We start from the raw sequence: 20,332 nt of genomic DNA on the forward strand, positions 1-20,332 counted from the left end.
TTCCTCTCTCTGGCCTAGGCCCCCATCACATCTGTCTCAAAAGCCTCCTAGCTGGGCTCTCCTGCCCCTCGCTCCCCAACCCACACCTCTCTGCAGCCAGCCAGCTTCCTAACACACCCGTCTCTGCTCCCAGACTTTCGAGGGCTCCCACAGCCAGTGGCCCAGAATCTAAGCTCCCGGCACGGCTTTTGCAGGTCACGGCTGGAGCACTCTTCACAGGGATCAAGCTGAGAGCCTGGAGGGGACTGAACGAGGGATACCAAGCAGGAGCCTGGCTGCAGCAAGGAAGACAGAAAAATCCTGCTAAGGCGTCAGGCTTCCTGCAGGACCAGAGGCAGCAGGAAGACTAACCTGCCTCCACCCCGTCCCCAGGGATTCTTAAAACCAGAAAGGACTCAGGACCTCGGCCTGAACCTTAGCCTTCAAATGCAGAGGGACAGGGTAGCTGTGGGCCGCCTCTGGGGATGAAGAGGTCAAGGATCACCTTCTGGAATGGTTCCCTAAGCCAGCTGATACTCCATCCACCCTCCTGGGCCTAGGACCCTTGGGAGGTGCTAGCCCAGGCCTGTGCCCAGCAAACCCCCAGGACTTGCCCTCCTCTGGTGCTGCTAACCCATACCCGCCTCGGCCTGTGGCCGGCGGGCCCTGGGGCAGGACACTTGGCCCTTGTGGGGCTCTGGCCCCGAGGCTGCAGATTTTGATTTGCTTCCTGACAAGACCACAGCCAGATCCTGCTCTTGGAATCTGAGCCTCCACTGTTATATATTACAAATCCAGTTATTAAGGATTTTAACTTTTTTTAATAACTCATCCCTGGGCTGGGTCTTCTTCAGAGCAGGCTGTGGGTTTTGGCCACAGAATGCTCTCAATCAAGAGAGAGGGCTCCGTGCTGCTTCCCTGGACAGGACTCTGGTCCCCTTTCCAAATCGGCAGTCTTTCGCAACTGTAGCCAGAAGTAGGAGGCTGCCTGTCAGGCGCAATTACAGCCAGCTCACTTGGCGGACCCCACCTCGGTCTGGGAGCTGAAGGAAGTGAGGTAAGGGGCGCCGGGCCTGCGGATCCCACATCCTGACCCTGCGCTTCAAGTCCAAATTGCACTGAAAATGTCAAACGGTGTCCGCTCCCAGCCTGGGGATTCCCTGTCGGCAGGAAGTGGCTGCCCTTTTCCCAGCCCCCATCTGACCAGGGCTCTCCTTCCTGTCTCTCTGCCCGGGCCTCTGCCCCAGCTCAGTCAGGAGCGCCCACTCACACGTTCGCAGGAGGCCGTAAGGAAAGGTGCTCCTCATCCGCCAAAGGACACAGCCTTGCTGCTTTTGGATGCAAACCCCAGGCTTCTCCCAGAACCTAGGAATCCCCAACCCACCCTGTACCCTAAACCGGCCAGGCCCCAAACTGGCACTTGCTCTGTTGGGTCAAAGGCACGTTCCCCACCTTTTTCCTAAGCACTGCAACAATGTCTGCCTAATGCCACCTCCACCAGCAAGGCTTCTTTGACTATTCTGTCCCCTTATGAACATGTTTATTCTTGAAAACATTCCACCTGGTACTCAGCCAGATGAGGCTCCGTACTGCTGTCCCTGGGGTCTGGGTAAATGTGACTTCCAACATAGCAGCAATCCACTTAAGGCCAGAATCACATCAGGACACAGCCCAGGCAACCCTGGATCCATGCAAAGAGTGGGAAATGAAATCCACACAGGAGTCCATGTGACAGACACACACTGGAGCACCAGGAACCAGGAAGGCTCCCGGGCATGGCCTTCCTCTTCCCTCTGTCTCTGCCCACCCACCCAGCCACAGGCCCCAGCTGTAAGGGTCCAGCTCACCTCTTCCAGGATCCCTGTTGTGTCCTGTACCTGGACCCCACCATGGGGCAGTCCACATCCAGGAGATGGTGGAGGGAGGAGAGCAAGAGGAAAGAAGTTCACCATTAGTGACAAGGAGCACTAGGCTGGGGCAGAGATCAACATGCCAGATATCCCCCTAAAGGAGCCAACAGAAAACGCTTCCCATCTAGGGTGAGGGGGGTGTGCTGCCCAGACACACTCTCTGCCTGGTCCCTGCAATGAAGAAAGAAGGTACAACAGACACTGATGCAGAGAAACTGCTGGGAGAGGCCAAGCATGAACCTAGAGCCCAGGCATCTCTAAAAGTGACAGAAGAAAGGAGACTGACGGACTGACAGGTGGGGGGAGGATCCCAGACCCTGTGCGTCAGTCCCAGGATGCAGTCAGGGCCCGGCCCTGGAGCTGCTGCTGGAGCTATGGACTTGGAGAACCAAGGAGAAGCTTGATGCGCAGGGCTGGCAGACCTGAGAAGGCGCTTGGACTGGACAGGGAGCAGGGAGGGAGTGAGATGAAAAGGGATGGGAGGAGGTCTTATACGGAAGAACTACCTGCAAATTTGTCTGGGCTCCCTGCCTCTTAGGGCTTCCCTGGGGGCTCAGACAGTAAAGAATCTGCGTGGAATGCAGGAGACCCAGGTTCGATCCCTGGGTCGAGAAGATCCCCTGGGAAAGGGAATGGCTACCCACTCCAGTATTCTTGGCTGGAGAATCCCATGGACAGAGGAGCCTGGTGGGCTATAGTCCATGGAGTCACAAAGAGTCAGACACGACTGAGTGACTAAACATTTTCACTTCCCTGCCTCATAAGCAGGGAGGCATCTAGACAGAGCCCAGCTGCCTGGGCTCACAGCTGCAGCTGGGCAACCCTTGGCCAAGTATATGATTCCCAAATTAAGTCAGCCCGGGTACCAGAAAAAGGTGTACATTTTTCATGACCCTCAGGAGAAGGAAGGGGAGGAGGGTGATGGGAACACAGTCCCCATCACTAGCAGAGGAAAGAAAACTGGATCTCGGTGGGAACACTGAGCTGGGAACTACGGTCCATTGATCAGTTTCTGAAAGGTGAGTGATTCTTAAAGGGAATCCCCTGGAGGGCTCGAAAATACCCAGGGTACTGTGCTGCCTCTCAGAGTTGGCTTCAGTAGGTCCAAAGTGGGACCCAAGTTTGGCATTTCTAACAATACCTACCTCAGTGATGCTATGCTGAGAACCACTGGCCTGAGTCAACAGTTCTCAGCTCTGGCTGCACAGTCCCATCTCCAGCATAGCTTTGAAAGATACCAGTGCCTGAGCCACACCCCCAAAAGATCATACTGCATTTGGTCTGTGCTGGGACTGAGCACTGGTGATTATTAAATCTATCCAAGGGATTCCAACATGCAGCCCAGAGGAGAGCCACTGGGCTAGATGACTGACGTGGTCCCTTCCATCTGAGTCATCTGTGATCCTTGGACTTCTCAGGGAAAAAAGGCAGGGAAGCCTGAGCTAAGCACGGACCCCAGCCCCCACCCACCCTGCCCCTAAGACCTCACCCACACCTTCCTCGGCTTGAAGGCAGGATGGTGGTGACATGTGCCTACTGCCCTTCCTAGCCTGGGAGGTGGCTGCAAACACGGGGAGGGGGCGAGCTTGAAGAAGCAAAGTTAAGAGTGAGCCTTACCTCAAAACCAGGAATATGGTGGATGGCAGGCTAGGGTGAAAAAAAGAGCTCTGGTTAGGTGCCTGTCACCCAAGGCCCCACCAGCGTCCTTTCTGCCCTGGCCAGGCAAACACATTCCCAACCACAAGTTGACACTTGTGGATGTGTCTGTGATTGGACAGTCCCAGGATCTGCAGACTATTCCTAGGAAGCCTCGGGATTCCTGAGAAGTGCCTGGTAGGCAGGTGCAGGGGAAGCCAGGTTAGCAGTATGCCATGTCCCCTCCAGACACTTCCACCACAGCAGCCTCACTTCTGACCAGCTTACATTTTAGAGGTTCACATCACACTAAGAGCAAATTTGAAGACATGGCTCTAACCCAAACCCCCTATTTTATAGCAGGGAAGTGGCTGGCCAGGGTCACACAGCGAGGCCGTGGTGAGCCAGCACTAGAACAGACATCCTGTCCTGCCCTGTCCCTGAAGTCCCCTTCCCCGGGACAATTAGGCTCCCTAACCAGATGACAGAGGTCTTTCTCCCAGAAACCGTGTCAGGAAAAACACATGCAATGACCAGAGGACTCAGACATTTGAACACAGTTCAGATTTCAACTTTCTGCCCCAGTGTAGATCGCCTCTTGATTTGGGGCTCAGAAAAGATGGACAAAACTGGTTCCGGCAGGAGGCCTAAGATCCAGAGGTGGCCCTTCAGCGCTCTCCACTAAACGCAGGCCCTTGGTGAGGGAAGAATGTATCCGAGGCCCCTCCCCTCCATCACACCATCCCTTCGCTGGGCCTCCCACCCTCCCCGGCCAGGCGCTCCAGACCTGGGCCTCCTGAATCCGAACGTGGACCAGCCTCACCTTCTCTCTCTGGATGAGCTCAAAAGAGGCCAGCAGCTCACCGGCGGGCTGGCTGCCCCTCGTCAGCGGGAACCAGGCCAGCCGAGGCGTCCGTTCCAGACTCGGCTGACAGATGCAACGTCCCATGAACTCATCTACACCCTAGACCAAGCGTGGAGAAGGAGAGTCAGCGTCCCCCAGCCCCGGGGCTGGTGGCCTCAGAGTTGTCACCAGACCTACACCTGGCCACCTGAACTGGAAAGGGCCTCAGAAGCCGGGGCAGCCCTGGTGCAAAATGGTAAGTTCTGCCTCCCTTAGAAGGATGTGAGGAAACATGTGAGTGGCCTCCTGCCACTGTTGCTAGAGCTGACTCCCATCTCGGAGTCCCTCTGTTTGTCCAAATAGCATTCACCTTGCTTCAATTTAACCAAGCTCTAAGCTCATTAGAGTCAAAAGTGATAGCCACCTAGCATTTCTCGAATGTCCTCAGCAATACAAGCGCTTGACATTTCCCGGGACTTTTGTGTCTCCTATTCATTTCACCTTCAGATTCCCCCTCCTCCTCCAGCTTCCACATGGGGAGTCTGTGATCATGCTCATCAAATTAAATGCATCTTGTTAAAATGATGTTTGCATCTTTTCATTCCTTTGCTCTGTGCCTTCCATGACCTGCAATGCCTAGAGGATGAGGTCTGAACCCCTCCTGGCATGGAGGGCCGCTCACTGGAGCCTGCTCGTGCCCCTGTCTCATCCCTTCCCACACATTTTCTACCCTGGCTGTTGCCCTCAGCTGGCCTCACCCCAGCCTTTATGCTGGCTACTCCCCTACCCTGCTGCACTCTGCTCTTCTCAGCCATCACTCACAGCCCTGCCCAAGCTCAGCCCTTTGATGTGGACCCCTGGGACTTTGCTGACCTGTAAACTCCAGCCTTATGGTTAGCTTCCCCAGGACAGGAGCCGCAGACAGAACCTGGGTCTCAGCCAGATGGTGCTGCAGCCATCACAAGCCCTGGTGGCTTGCCCAAGGCACTCATCCGGAAAAATCCTGGCCAGGGCTGGGAGGCATCCCTACCTGTGGTCACCTCACTGCTGGGGACATTGTCCAGAGCCATCTGGAGTGGTCACCAGCTAGATGTCCCCCTCAGTGAGTAAGAATCCAGCACAGACCCTCAGAGTGGACACCAGCCACAGTGGTGGGGAGGGTCCCAGAGGCTCCCCTGGGCCCAGTGTTGCCCTTTAGCCACTGGGTCATGGAGAGGCTGGGGGAGGGGCATCCTTGCAGAGCCCGGGCAGCCAGGACCGCAGGAGCTCAGAGCAACGGATATTTGCCAACAGGTACAACTTCATCTGACTATGTTATTAAAAAGCAGGACCCCGGGGCCCACCCACCCAGAAGAGGCCATGGTGCTCTACCACTGGGGTCCCTCGCAGGCACTGGCCTGAAGGGCAGAGAGTGACATCTGCGTGACACTGGTGAAAGTGGAGGTGAGGTGCTACGGGAAGAGAGAGACCAAGCCCGGTGGCCTCCCGCCCGCCCCATGCCAGCACTTGCACCTACTTCTGTGACGTCCCCTGGCCCTGAACCCTGCAGTCCTTCCGCCTCCCGCTCATTCCTGCCCCCAGGGTTCCAGGCCCTGAGCTCTTCCCCAAAAGACCCTTCCTCCAGCAGCTCAGCCCCCATGGAGCCAGCTTTTTCTTCCAAGGGCAGAGCCAGCAGGCCGGCCTCCCGGGTCCAGGCCTGCGTTGCCCGCTGTCACCTGGTAGGGGTGCCCTCACTGGCATCACCTTCAGCCACCCTCTGGTCATCACACCATCCTACCCAGGCATGGCAACTCTTTCTGGACACATCTTTAAAACTCAGGCCCCTTCCCTTTCATCCACTGCTACCCAGGTAAGGCCTCTTGGCCACCTACGCCTTGGCCAACCTCGTCTCTCTCTCTCCCAATAGCATCCCAACCCTCCTTTATAAAATGTTTCCCTGACCCTGCTACACCTCCAATCCCCTGACCTCTACTCCTTGCTCTTCCTTCCCGGCCCTGGCCCTCCCTCGTACTGTGCTAATACCCACTGCCTCATCCCAACACCTCAATCTCACATTCCCCAGAGCCTGTCACATTCCAGCCCACCACTCTCTCCCTCCTGAACTTTTCCTGTCCAGTACAGGAGCCACCAGCATCCAGTGGTTAAATTTACGTTAGTGGATTACACTGAAAAACAAGGAAAATCCGTCTTCTCGGTTGGACTAGGCACATTTCAACTGCTCAGCAGCACACGCTGCAAGTGGCCCTCATTTGGGCAGCACGCCTGCAGAGCCTTCCCACCAGCGCAGCAGGTTCTGTGGGAGAGCGCCACCCGCTGCTCTGTGCCCAGAGAGGACCCAGCCTGTGTCACAAGCTGGCTCCCTGGAGGAGCCCCTGCCCTGCGGCCCCTGAGCCCCGGCTCTCACCTGGACTGGGAACCCCATGTGAGGGGCCACTCAGCCCAGTACAATGTGCGGAGTCCACGCAGCTCTCCGATGAGGAGGGGGAACCCACCTGGGATCTTATAAGCAAGCTAGAGACAGAGAAAAACCCAGGCTCCCAACCCACAGTGAAGCACCCTGGCCAGATCTGTCCCCTTTCTCTCTCATGGGCCCAGCACACTTGCCAGCAATTCACTGTAATTACTCTGAAATTTTCACCACTCTGCAGCCTGTGGGGTCGGGGAGAGGCCACCAGCCCCAGCCTCAGGAAGCGCCCATCTGGCGGGGCACCCATCCCTCACAGCAGCATCTCCCCCCGGGCACTGGGCTCTGGAGAGGGTGGCCAGTGAGGGCTGGGGGAGGGAGGCAGGCAGACTCACATAGGTGTCATGGTCATACAGCTCCACCACGATGCTGGGAGGCTGCTCGGCAATGCTGCTCGGCTCGCCAAAGATCTCGATCTCGTAGAAGATGAGCGTCTGGTCCCACGTGGGGTTTAGGGTGTTCTTAGCCACCACCGTCTTCTGGCTTTGGTGCAGGAAGGAGACGACTGCATAGGGATCTGTGTGGGCCGGGCATAGGGAAGGGAGACAGGACACAGCAGAGACCGTGAGAGTCGCCTGCTCAGGAGTCATGTGGCCACAAAGCTGAAGCAGGGCTGTGGCTGCCGCTCTGGAGCAGCAATGTCCAGGCTGGAGACATGTCCCAGTGGGGCTCTCCCCCCACCCCTGGCTTCTGTGAGCCAAGCTGGTGACAATTGCAGGGAGATGGGGCCAAGGTCCAGGAGAGCAGGCCCAGAGATCCAGAGAGCTCCCCTGTGGGCTCCTTTCTAGACTGGTTGCTGGGGGGCAAAAGGATAGTTGAAGGAGGTAAGAGCCTGGATGGTGCATTCATTCATTCATTCATTCATTCATCCAGGGCTTCCCAGGTGGCGCTAGTGGTAAAGAATTGTCTGCTAATGCAGGAGACATACAAGATGCAGGTTCAACCCCTGGGTTAGGAAGATGCCCAGAAGGAGGGCATGGCAACCCACTTCAGTATTCCTGCCTGGAGAATCCCATGAACAGAGGAGCCCGGCAGGCTACAGTTCATAGAGTCACAAAGAGTGGGACGTGACTGAAGCAACTTCACATGCACACACACACACATCTTCAAGATGGTTTGGAATTATTGACATTCATCCTGAAAGCACTTACTGAGTGCCTTCTGCAGGCAAAGCTCAGGGCTAGGTGATAAAGACTGAGAACACATTTGGAGCAATACAAAAATCTATACAAAAAAAAACATAAAATTGCCATTTTGATCATGCTCTGAAGAATAGCAATGAGGTACAGTGGTGTGTAAGAGAGGAATCTAGCTTTCTCAATAGAGGCAGAGTAGAGTGGAGAGGGAGGTGCCGGTAGACTGGCATGCCTAGGTCTGCATTTCAGCAAGCTTCTGCTGGCTGTCACGGGAGAACAGACTGGAAGGGGCACAAGTGGGTGCAGGGAGACCAGTTATGAAACTGCTGCCAGGGTGCAGGCAGAGGGGGTGGTAGCATAGATGGGTGGGGGAGTTAAAAAGAAACAAAGGGATTCGAGGGCTGTTGGGAGCTGGGGGGCAGTGAGGAGAACCTCAAGATCCCAGCAGCTCCTGACACCCCCAAACTCCTTTCTAACCTGCCAGCCCCAGTCATGCTGGCCTGGGACCCACCAGGAGTCATCCCTCTGCCTGGTCCCAAGGTGTCACTAGAGAAGTTTCTAGGGCAGTGGTTCTCCAATGTGAGGATGCAGAGATATCACCTGGAAGGCTGGCCCCACCCTCAGAGACTCCTTCATCAGGTCTGGGATGGGGCCTGAGAACTGACATTCCTAACAAGTTCCCGGGTGGTGCCGATGCTGCCTTTCAGGGCTACACTTGGGAACCAAGGCAGGAGAAGGGCCCATGGGACTGAGTGCATATAATCTGGGACAGGAGCGAAAGGCTCGGAAGAGGGGCTCTCCCAGCTTCTCTCATTAGGGGGCAAGGTCCATGTGCTGCCATTCTGTAAGACTCAAAGTGCCAGATGCTGAGGCCACGTGGACAGAGAAGTCTGAGGGTGCAGGAGGCTGGGTGCCCAATGGCTGGCAGGGCTGAACCCAAATGCCCTGTCACAAACCCTCTACACTCAGCACCTTCTCCATCCCGCAGCACCTTGCACCCCACAGGATGGCCCCGGTGTGACCTCAGATGGCCTCAACACCAGACATCTAGTGCCTAGATGTCCAGCTGGTTCTGGGGCTGAGCTGGGGAGACAGCTTTTCCCCACCATGGGGAGGGGCAAGCCAGGATCCCTGTCCATAAAGAGACCAGGCGGCATGCCACAGCCACTACAGGAGGCGGCAGACAGTGACCATCGAGGAGTGGAAAAGTTGGAGTGAGCAACAGGAGGACTCCCATCAAGGGACAGGGTACAGGATTGTGGCTGCTGCCCAAGGGGCTAGTTTTAAGGGTGACGGGGGGGATCTGAGTTAGGAGGCAGAAGCTACGGGCACTCACTGGCCGAACAATGCTGGGTTTGGCTAATGGGAGGCAGCCACCAGGCTAAGACCAGTTCGCAACCTTCAGGCACAAAAGCACAGTGGGGTCAATCCTGGAGGGCTTCCTGAAGGAAATCAGCTTTGAACCTGACTCTGGCAGTAGAAGAGGGCATTGGGAGGACCTTGGCAGAAGAAGGGGCAGGAGAGACGTGTCCACCTCTCACCACCTCCACCTGGTGGAGGCCTCCCTGGCACGGGGCTCCCTTCCCATGCACCAGCCTGGCAGGGCTGCCCGAGCCGTTCCCTTCCTGCCCCTGGCAGGGCCCAACAGCGTCTGTGCGTTTAATGAAACCGTCTGGCTGTGATACCATCAGCTCCAAGCTCGGCAGAGAACCTCTCCCCGGTTCCAGTAAGGGAAAGAGGGCGCGTTCCGATAAATAAAACCATATTAGACAGCCAGCGAAAAAGCCCCTTTTGTTCCCACCCCCTGTGCTTCCCAACGCTTTATTTTTATAAGCACGGGGGCCCCAGACCGACCGCGTTTACACAGAGATCACAATTGAACATTGTGGCGGCCGGGCACGCTGTATTGGTATTGGCAGCCCCCCCCCCACGCTGGCCCCCGAGCAGGCGACTCCTTCCAGCAGCCCCATCAGCGCAGGCAATGAGCTCAGCACAGGGGAGGGAGGGGGCGGCTTTCAAACAAAAATCACCCAGACCCACACGCACGCCCCGCCCGCCCAGGGGAGGAAAAAACACACAACAAAGGCATTGTAAGGAGCAGGCCTGGAGGCCTGGGGCCTCAGACACTGGGCTACTGTGTGCCGGGCCTGGCCTCTCCCGCACAAGGCCCAGCCCCGCGACAGAAAAGAAACAAGGGGGGGCTGGGGTGCTGCTGAAGCAAGGTGGTCAGATGAAGGGAAGCCAGACAGACGCACAGACACAAGCCTCTTCCAGGAAAGCCAGGAGGAGGGAGGCAGGTCTCAAGAAGAGGGGGAGGGCAGGGGAGAGGCCGGCTCTTCCCAGGGCCATGCCGGTAGGTGAGGGCTAGCATCAGCCTCCAGCCTCACCTGCCAAGCCGCACGGAGATCCCCCTGAGGCGGAAGCTGGATTGGAGCTCTGGAGGACCACAGGCTGTCCGGGCAGCTCCAGCCAAGAACACACAAGGGTTCTACAGGAATTCAACACTGTGGGAGGCCCCAGACAGGTGACTGCTGGACCTGCAGCCCTGTGCCCAATCTCTGCGACATTCCCAGAGCTCCGAGGAGGACCCTTCTCCAGTCACAATATACTCCCTCCAACAGCTCAGACCACCAGGGTGAGGGACAGGACAGGAGGCGTTGTACCCCTTGTTAGAAGAGGGGGCTTGCCTCAGAAAGACTAAGTCTCCAGTGCCTGCTGACACGTGCCTGGGACCAGACTCCCTGACTCCAAGTCAGGGCTCCTTCTTCCTGTCATGATCAGGGTAAAAGGCCCCTTAAGACAGGGTGGAGTAGACTGCTAGTAAGCAAGGCAATGCAAAGAAAAACTACAATACAGCAGTATTTTTCATATAAAATTAAGAAAAATTTGTTTAGATTTATAAAATCCAGTGTTGGCGAATAGCTGATGAAATAGGTATTCTCCTTTATTGCTGGAAGCAATTCAACAACCCTTTAGGAAAGCAATTGGGCCGTATGCCTTGAACAACATAAAACTGTTTACACCGTTTCCCATATTCCTGGGAATCATCCAAATTAACCAAAAAGCTATATGAACCAAGATGTTCATTCCAGCATTATTTGCAATCCATCACTCGTTCAATATACAGTTATTGACTGACCAGCACGTGGTAGGTAAGCACAGTGCTTTGAATATGAAGGCGCATGAGACATGGTCCAGACTCTTAAGATCATGACTGCTGCTTAGAAATGGTAACTAAACATCAATTATAACCCAAGTGATGTGCAGCTTCCTAGCAAAGTGTTCAAGGCACTAGGGGCTGGGGTAGGCCGTGGAGCCTGGTGGCCTCAAGTCAATACTTCCAAAGGAGGCCTCCCCAAGTGTCAAGAATAAGGAGGTAACCAAGACAGACCAAGGAGAAGGGGGCGTCCAGGCACCCAGGACAACATGGGGAAAGGCACCAAAGAGCACTGGGGGGACAGCGAGCCTGTCTGCGGCGAGGGAGGGAGCACCCCGGGCTGCAGGAATAGAGGACGAAGGAGAAGGCAGGCGGGCAGCCCACAAACGGTCCCAGATTCACACCGAGCTAGCTGGATTGAATCCTGTCGATCAGTTTCCCAAAATATGCTCTAAGCAAGGCGCGTTCTCGGGGGAACGAAGGAACGCTTAAACAAGTTCCACGGGCTCCTTTCCTGCAGCCACCCCAGAGCCTTCAGTGCCACTGTGCGTTGTAAATTGCTAAGCGTGCAGTGTTTCCCAGCCTCTCTCACTCAGGATCCCTTTTTAAGTGGAGCGTTTCACAAGCCTCCAGTGCACCTTGGAAAACAGCTTCTTAAGCTCATCGGGAGAATTCCCCCAGCCAGAGCCAACCTTAACAGAAAGCTGTGCTTCAGAAGAGAGGGGTGGGCTGTGACTGGAGTCCAGACAGAGGAAGCCCACAAGCAAGGACTCCCCAGCCCCACTCAGGACAGAGTCTGGACCTGGGGGCCCACAGAGGTGACCTGAGCCAAGGGGCAACCGTAGTTCAGCAGACCTCACTGTGGCCTGGCCTGGCATCAACACCCCTCAGGACCACCCAACTAGCACGTAGCTCTGACCTCCCAGGAACCATAAGGCCAGCAAAGAGAGCACTGGACTCTCTACTTTGTTGGCAGACACCCCATCCCCAGAAATTAATAACTTGGCATTTGATCCTCAAGCCTCTCATTTTCTTCATTAACCAAGCCCGGCCCCTGAGCCCACTGACCCATGACACTTGCAAGGAGGAATTTCTGGGGCCTCAAGCCAAGGGCGGTGCCCTGGTCTATGAGCTGCCCAGGGGTCCTCCATCGTGGTGGCAGCCCTGGAAGCAGAGCCTGTGGCTCCCTCAAACCACACAGGTGGTTCCAGGCTAGGGGAGAAAGCAGAGAAGAACTCCCTGGAGTATAACTGGGCAAAGGAGACAGTGTCCTGCCCAAGCCTCTTTAAGAAATATCCATCCACAGTGATGAGCAACTCAGCTCTGAGCGCTGGTTAGAGCCACGCTACTGCCCATGACGCATGGCGTTGAGGACGTGTGGTTTCTAGGTCTGGAGTCCTATCTTCTCCATTCTAAATGGATCCAGTTCACAGTCCAGATGCTCACCCAGCAGTGGCAACCCTATCCCAATGTAAGTCATTTGAAGTAAGCATCAGTTCACATTTTTTATACCTAATCACTACCTTGGCCACACACACTCATAACCACACAAACACAGGCCACACACACCCTTTCAGGGGTCCAGAGGATTGGTGCTGGCCCTCCAGGCAAACCCCACTGAGGCAAAATCCTCAGGCTCCCTGCACAGCAATATCGCCACAAGCCTCCCTCCCCACCTGAGCTCAGTGTCACTCAACAAGTGTTTCCTGGGCAACTCCTGTATGTCCCCCACACCTTCGGCCAAGGAGAAGGAAACAAACACAGCACCAGCCTTGGGACAGTCCCAAGGCCACGCCACAACGGACAAGCAGAGGTCACAGCCCAGGGCCACGGGAGCCCCCACTGGGAGAAAAGCCAGAGGGCTTCCCAAGGCGGGCCCTCACGGCCGCAGACACCAGCAGACCGGCTGGAAGGTGGGACCCGTGACAGACTCTGCCGCCCCGGACCCTCCCCCGGCCCCAGACATGCCTGATGCACACAGGAGTTTCCTCTGAGAAATGCCAGCCGGTGGCCGTGCGCAGCCTCCAGCCGCCAGCCGCCCCAGGGTCAGTTCCAGGGGAGAAGCTGCTTTGGTTTAGGGTTTGGGAGTGAAAATAAACACTCTGGGTTTTATAGGTTCACCCGTGTTGGCTGCTGTTTTCCTTTCCAGCAGCTGCTCAATCAGGCCTTTCATTCAGAAGCCAGTGGCCTCCGAGGAAGCCCTGGGCAGTGCCCTCAAAACTCAAGGGATGTTTATTTGGGGGCGGGGGTGGAGCTAGGATGGAAAGTGTTACGTCTCCTGCGGGCGGTGCCAGGCTGACCCTGCCTGCGGTCCCCAGAGGTGCGGGTCCCCCAGGGGAGCTCCCCTCCAACAGGTCTGCCACAGTACAGCCCACGGAGAAGGGGTCCTCCACCTGCACCCCACTTCACTCCTCCCACACCTGCACCCCCACCTCGCACACTCTCCCCTGAAGGAAGAGGAAGCAAGACTGGGAATTAGGCCACTTCTCTTTTCCTGAGAGTAGGTGCTGAGTGTCAGAAAGCATCCTGGCCGCGGTTCCCAGGAAATTGCAGTGGCAGAGACCGCCCTCCCACCTGCCAACGCCCCTGCACTGCGCGTGCACACTCTCTCAGCACCCTGAACCCAAAGCACAGAAGAGAAATTGCTCCACCCACCCCAAGTCCAGCTGCACAGAGCTAGAGAAAAGGTCACTGAGAGGAGAGGAAGGTGATGAGGTACAGCTGCCGGGGAGGAACCAAGGTTGCTCCCCAGGTTGGGGAGGAGCAGGACCTGGAAAGGGGCATGGATGGGTGGCCGTGAGCTGAGTCCCAGTCTATGAACAGAAGGCCACTCTCCCAGAGGAGCTCAGTTCACCCAACTAAGCACCAAGCGTTTGGAAGGGGGGTACATCACTTGTCAGCTATTTCAGCTCAAGCAATTTAGTTAACCTACCTGAGTCTCAGGTTCTTCATCGGTAAAATGGGGATGTTAAAGCCTACTTCATAGAACAGTTGTAAGGGTTATGAAATAACACCAGTAACGTGCCTGGGCTCAGAGTAAGCACTCAGTGTTAGTTCTTTAGCGCTACAGGTTCAAGGTAAGTGCAGGTCTCTTCCTTGAGGAGCTCAGAGTCATGGTGGAAAGAATGTGACAGAGACACACGGCAACTGATCTATGCAGTGGGTAAGGGCTCTGGGACGGGTGCTGGCAAGGTCCTGACCGAGTACTGAGGGGGAGCAACCAGCTCGGCTTGGGGAAGGGTCGGAGGGCATGTGGGCTGGGTCTTGAAAGACGAGTAGGAGTTCACTGGACCAAGAATAGGGAGGGACTGTGTTCCAGGCACTGACACAATGGCCAGGAACGCGGAAGAACCAGACAGCTTTGACAAGAGCCGGCGCAGCCAGAGCCTAGTGGAGAGAGAACCAGGAAAAGATGAAACTGGCGAGGTCTGCAGAGTCAGATCACAAAGGAGTTGTCCACTTAAGAGTTCTGGATTTATGTGTTGTGAAAGTGAAAATGTTAGTCACCAAGTTGTGTCTGACTCTTTGCGACCCCAGGGACTGTAGCCTGCCAGGCTCCTCTGTCCATGGAATTCTCCAGGCAAAGTCTTGCCTGGAGCAGGTTGCCATGCCCTCCTCCAGGGGATCTTTCTGACTCGGGGATCGCACCCAGGTCTCCCACATTGCAGGCAGATTCTTTACCATCTGAGCCACCAGGGAAGAAGCCCATTTATGTATTAGTATCTGTTTGAAATCAGGGGAGTGACATGACCAGATCTGTCTGGGTTAGTGTGGAAGGTCACAGGGAGGCCAGGAAATGACCAGAGTGCTCAGATAAAAGGGCCATGGCCAGTGCGAGACAGCAGCCACAATGCTGAACAGGAGGGAACAGTCTCTGAGACTCGGGAGCCAGAATCAACAGAGCTGGGCACCTGCTTGTTTCTAGCCTGATGGGCAGTACAGGCACATTGATGTGATGCCAGGACCGAGGGAGGAAGTAAAGGGGGGCCTGGATCTGGGGGAAGGGGGCCCAAGGAGTTCGTTTTGGACAAGATGAACTGCGGTGACTCTGAGTCTTCCAGGGGAGACACTGAAAATATGGGTGGTATAAGGGGCTTCTAGAAACTGAAGACCTGGAAGTTTCCGTGACATGAGCAGTTCCTGGGTTGGTAGGGGGACCCCAGTGTCCAAAGAAGAAAACACACACGGAACTCCTCGGGGGCATCAGGCTCAAGGGGCAGTGAAGTGGTTGATCAGGAACAGGTGGAGCAGAAAGCTGCAGGAGGCCAAGAAAGAGGGGTGTCCCAGGGCCAAGGCCAGAGGGGTTTTCAGGGGGCAACGGCCAGTAAAGCCAAACCCCACAGAGGTCAAGCAGGCCCCTGCAACCCGGAGACACAGTGGGCTGACAGCAGCCCCCACCTCCACAAACCCAACAGACACAGCACCCCGCCTCGATCAGGGGAAGCCCAGGCCACGTTCCCTGTGGGCCGAAGGCCCTACGCCTCTGTTCCCAGCTCTCAGTCCCTGGTCCCCAGCTCTCCCCACTCCCCCCACCTACCGGAAAAAGAGTCCTTGTCCATTGCAGGCAGATCCCGGGCCTGGTACATGTAGCAGCGTAGATGGTAGCGGTTCCCATCTGCACCAGAGAAGAAACAGATGCCGAGTAAGGGGCTGGGGGTGACAGGATCAGGGGCTGGAGGATGGAGCGCGTCTCTAGAAAGCAGTGGACAGAGGGGCTGGACGAAAGAGACTACACGTGCCACACTCTCAGGATCAGGAGAGCAGACCACAGCCCAAAGGCGGAGCCACAGAACAATGTGTCCTGGGCCTGGTGAGCACTGGGGAGGGGGCAGGGAAGGGGGAAGGGGTCAAATGAACCACCGTGCCTTGAGTGCTGGACTTCAGGCTCAGCACTGACACATATACCACACACGGACACACACACGACACTGACCCACCAACACAGACGCAGTTCTCCACAGCCCCCACACATACACCTGATCACGCAACCCACACACCCAGGAACGTAGGGTGACCCATCCGTGTCACCCCTGTAGATACCTCCAAACATCACTTACAGTCAAAGATGCAGGAAATCGTGGGTCTGTTCACACCAAAACTCAAGGTGGAGACGGACACGGAATCTTCACTCCTGTCGTCCACCACGCCACCCTGGAGACACAGAGCTGGTCACAGCAGATTCTGACCCCAGAGGCTGGGGGTGGTGGGGAGACTGGCTCAGATAGTCAGGTCTCCAAGGTCCTTTAGACAAGGCTCTAAAGCGCTAATTTCACTCCAGATCCCAATGTCAAGTCCACAGGGAAAAGCCTCTCCCTTTCTAGCGGAGACCCGACAAGCCAGAAGGGGGTTTTGAGTTGTTCCAGCCCAAGAGGTTAGAGTTCGATAGAAGAAGCGACTCAAGGGGCTCTCTGGGGTAGGGTGGAATCCATCAGGGGTCTGCCCAGGGTAGGGGTTATGGGGAGCCCACGTCTGGAGGGCCTCAAACAGCATCTCTGTCCTCCCCTGCCTGGACACAGGGCTGGTGTGGGGACACACAGGCACGCAGCTGGGTCCCCAGCTCTGCAGAGAAGCTGCGCTGTGTCTTCTCATCTCTTACCAGTTCCCACTGTGCTGAGGGTCAGGGAGCCTGAGGCTGGGGACAAGGGCATGGGGGGGGGCGGGCATCTACACTCAGGCTCAGAAGCTCTGCATCAACCTAGATGCTCAGTCCCCGCCCCTGTCCTCGTTGGCCACTGGGCCATAAATCGCCTTCCCGGTGCCCTGCATCCCTCCACCACTGCCTCTGCCACATGGCACCCCCTCATCGAGGATGAGCCCCAGCAGGAGTCAAGGCCCCCAGAAAAAACAGGAAATGTGCCAGTCACACGGCAGCCCGCCCTTCCAGACCTGGCCTTCTAGGACATAAGTTCCACCAGCCTCTCATGGCAGGAGCCCAGCAGAAGGGCCAGGGAGAGCTGGACAGCCTTCCTCTGCCATCTGCTCCCTCTGCATGGCCCTTCCCCTCTCCTCACACTATCATCTGCCCCAGTCCCTCTTCCCAAAACCTAAGCACACCCACCCTTGAAAGAAAACCCAGCCTCCCTTCCCATGGCCTTTTCACCCCACCCAGGCCCACCCAGGGTAGCCACTCCCCAAGGCCTTTCTGCTGGGCCACACTGCCCTCTACCCAGCAGCAGCCAGTTCCCAGGAATCTCCACCTCTCCCCAGGCCCTGCAGTTTCACCCCCACCCCCACCCCCACCCACACCTCCAAATACAAGAGGCGCGGCCACTGACATGCTCCTCCTCTCCAAACCGTGCCCACCCTCAGGGCCTAGCTCCAGGCCCCTGGTCCAAGAAGCCTCCCTGGACACCTGTCCCCTTCAATCATGTCCTACCTTTTGTGACCCCATGGACTGTAGCCCACCAGGCTCCTCTGTCCATGGAATCCTCCGGGCAAGAATACTGGAGTGAGTTGCCATTTCCTTCTCCAGGGGATCTTCCTGACTCTACCCAGGGATCAAACCTGGGTCTCCTACAGGAGACCCAGAATCTACACTGCAGCCAGATTCTTTACCATCTAAGCCACCAGGGAAGCGCCAAGTATCTGTGAGTGTGGGAGAGTTCTACAGTGTGTCTCATAGGCTGCCTGATTGTTAAGAAGATGAATTATATGCTGTGTTGGCACACAACTTGGCACATAATAAATCAATAAATATTTGCTATTAATGATCTTATGAGAGAAATAAAGCATGGGGTGGGGTGAGGGGAGAGGTCATAAACTATGAAGTCAGTAATTGTGCTCAGGGGTGGTATTCATATATCCTGTATTTGTTCAAAATTATTCCAGGAGCTGGAAAAGTGGACATTTCAGCACAAAGCCACAGTCCCGGAAGAAATCAAAATCAGTGAGTCAAGCAGTCAGTCTCTCTCAATTCACACAGACACACACACACACACGTGCATACACACACACACATCCACACATGTGCACACACACACAGGAGAGCAGGGAGGGGGTCACACAGCGCACGGGTGAGAGCCCAAAAGCCACCACGTTTACAATCCTCGGTCTCGGCAGGTGTGAGCCCGGCCTTGCAGCACCGGCCCCGCCACCCTTGCCAAGTCCAACAGCTAACGGGTCTGGTAACAGGGTCTAAAAGGCCACAGGCGGGGCCCGACTCGGGGCCCATCAGGTGCAGGGACGCCCAGGAAAGCAGGTCAGGAAGCTAGAAACGGTGTGGCCAGCCCCCAGGTACCACAGGGCTCAGCGCCCCCAGCAGCTCATACACCTTGGGGTGGTGGCGGGGGGAGAGTCTGGAGGGACTCTGTAGCCCCTCATCTCAGCCAGCCACACACACATACGCACCCCACTCACAAGTAGGGCGCTGAGGGGAGTGTCAGGAGGGAAGCCACCTCTGGCAGCCACGGGCCCCCGATTCCTCTCCCCGCCGGGGGCCTGCAAGGGCCGTCCATGCCCCACTGAACGGCCTGTGGCTGGGCCTTTGGCAGCACTTTCTGGGTCTCCGTCCAAAGGCACGGCTGCCGGCCTGTGATGAAGAAAAGCGTCTCCTCCCTGGGGTTTCCACGAAGGCCAGGGCCAGGTGCCTCAGAAGCAGCTCAGTCCTGGCCCTTGGCAGGCCCTGGCACCGATGGTGACACCCTCCAGAGCAGAACCGCGCTCCTCCAGGAATGGCCCTCATGCTGCCGAGGCGCCTCCATCCGCCCATCCTTCAGAAGGGGCCCGCAGCCATCCACCCTGGTCCACAGGGCCTCTGTCCACCCCCATCCCCATCTGCTGCCAAGGGTGGGAAGAAGCTGGGAGAACCAGGGCAACAGACACACCTTGAGCCAGGCTGACGGGCCCCCGCTAAGCTCAGTGCCCCCCGAAGAGCTCCAGTCCTGAAGTCAGCCTGGTTTTCACACTGGGCAGAATTCTACCCACGCAGCAGCCAGTGGCTTTATATCCTCCGGCCCCATGACCCTCCCAGGGGCACCTGGGCTCTTCACACATCCCCTTCAGACCGTGGGAGCAGAGTGGGGGCCAGCCCTCCTCCCAGTCTGGCTGCAGCCTCTGCACTGAGTCCGCTGCAGTCAGGACACTCACACCCATAGGCCCAGAGCCCTGCTGCCTCCACACGCAAACCACCCCCAGGGCCCCCTTCCCACCCCAGGCCCCTTGCAGTGTTCGCTCTGCCCTACTCTTTCCCTGCCTGTCTCCTCAGATGTCCAGTCTCACCTTCAAGGTCACCTTGCTGGGAGTTGGGCACCTCCTAGGTGCTCCCACAGAACCCCACATTTTTCCCTTATTACCTATACCACCTTCCATTGTAAATCTCTGTTTTCCTTCTCTGCCCCTCTCACAGAGAGCTCTGGGCAGTTCCCACCGTGTACCCAGCAGAACCCTCACCCACAGCAGTGCTCAAGGAGTAACTGGAGGAAGAGTGAATGAATGAATGAATGAGCACACACCTTTCTGGGGAGAGCTGATGATGAAGGCCAGCCCATCGCCCAGGTCAGGGGATCAACCTGTGCATTAACACAGATAATCCAGCGCCACGCTTTTTCCACTTGGAAGAGTACTTTCGGCTTTCACGTGTGGACGTGCACAGCTCAGGTTCAGGGAATTTCTCTCAAAGCAAACCATGCAGCCTCATGAAAAGCTGGTTTGGGAACTTCTGGGAAGCATCTCCCTCCCGCCTGCCCTCCCTTCTGACATTCCGCTTGTGTTTATTAAACACGTGCTTTGTGCCAGGTCTTTCCCACATTCCAGTTGGAAAAGAGGTACTGCTGCTTGTGGAGACATCAAACGTCAGCTCCCCAGAGAGGCCACCCCCGTCCGAATGTCAAAAGCCATGCTCACATCCACACCACCGCACATCCACACCACCGCACACCCAGCCCACACACCCCAACCCCACAAAACAGCCCTCTACTCTCTTCAGCTTTCCTTTTCCTCACACCACTCACCACCCTGCGTGTTTGCTATATGAACATTTTTGTTTCTTGTCTCTCCGGGCTGTAGAATGCAAACCTCACAAGGGCACTGCCATGTCCACAGGGCCTGCTGCAACGCCCGGAGCAGAGAAGCCCTCGGCAAACATTTACTGATCAAGGAATAAAACCCAGGCCTGAGTCCCCGTCTCTGTGAGTGCCTCTCCTATCTCATATTTTCTGGAGAGAATTATTTGGGGCTAAAGAAAATTTCTGGGTGGAGACTGATTTGAGG

At 56.4% G+C, this 20,332-nt stretch overlaps 1 protein-coding gene across 21 annotated transcripts in view; it reads right to left on the reverse strand.

Moving 5' to 3' along the window:
* Nucleotides 1-20,332, reverse strand: part of DYSF (dysferlin) — a 223,156-nt gene that overhangs the window by 77,362 nt on the left and 125,462 nt on the right. For all 21 annotated transcript variants that reach the window (XM_061431947.1, XM_061431954.1, XM_061431964.1 and 18 more), the window contains 6 exons: nucleotides 16,183-16,276; nucleotides 15,663-15,740; nucleotides 7,168-7,349; nucleotides 4,348-4,488; nucleotides 3,507-3,536; nucleotides 1,827-1,856 (listed from right to left, as the gene is read on the reverse strand). In XM_061431947.1, coding sequence (XP_061287931.1) covers nucleotides 1,827-1,856; nucleotides 3,507-3,536; nucleotides 4,348-4,488; nucleotides 7,168-7,349; nucleotides 15,663-15,740; nucleotides 16,183-16,276 — 555 coding nt within the window. The remainder of the gene's footprint in view (nucleotides 1-1,826; nucleotides 1,857-3,506; nucleotides 3,537-4,347; nucleotides 4,489-7,167; nucleotides 7,350-15,662; nucleotides 15,741-16,182; nucleotides 16,277-20,332) is intronic.

This window comes from Bos javanicus, chromosome 11, assembly GCF_032452875.1.
Source record: "Bos javanicus breed banteng chromosome 11, ARS-OSU_banteng_1.0, whole genome shotgun sequence".
Taxonomy (NCBI): domain Eukaryota; kingdom Metazoa; phylum Chordata; class Mammalia; order Artiodactyla; family Bovidae; genus Bos; species Bos javanicus.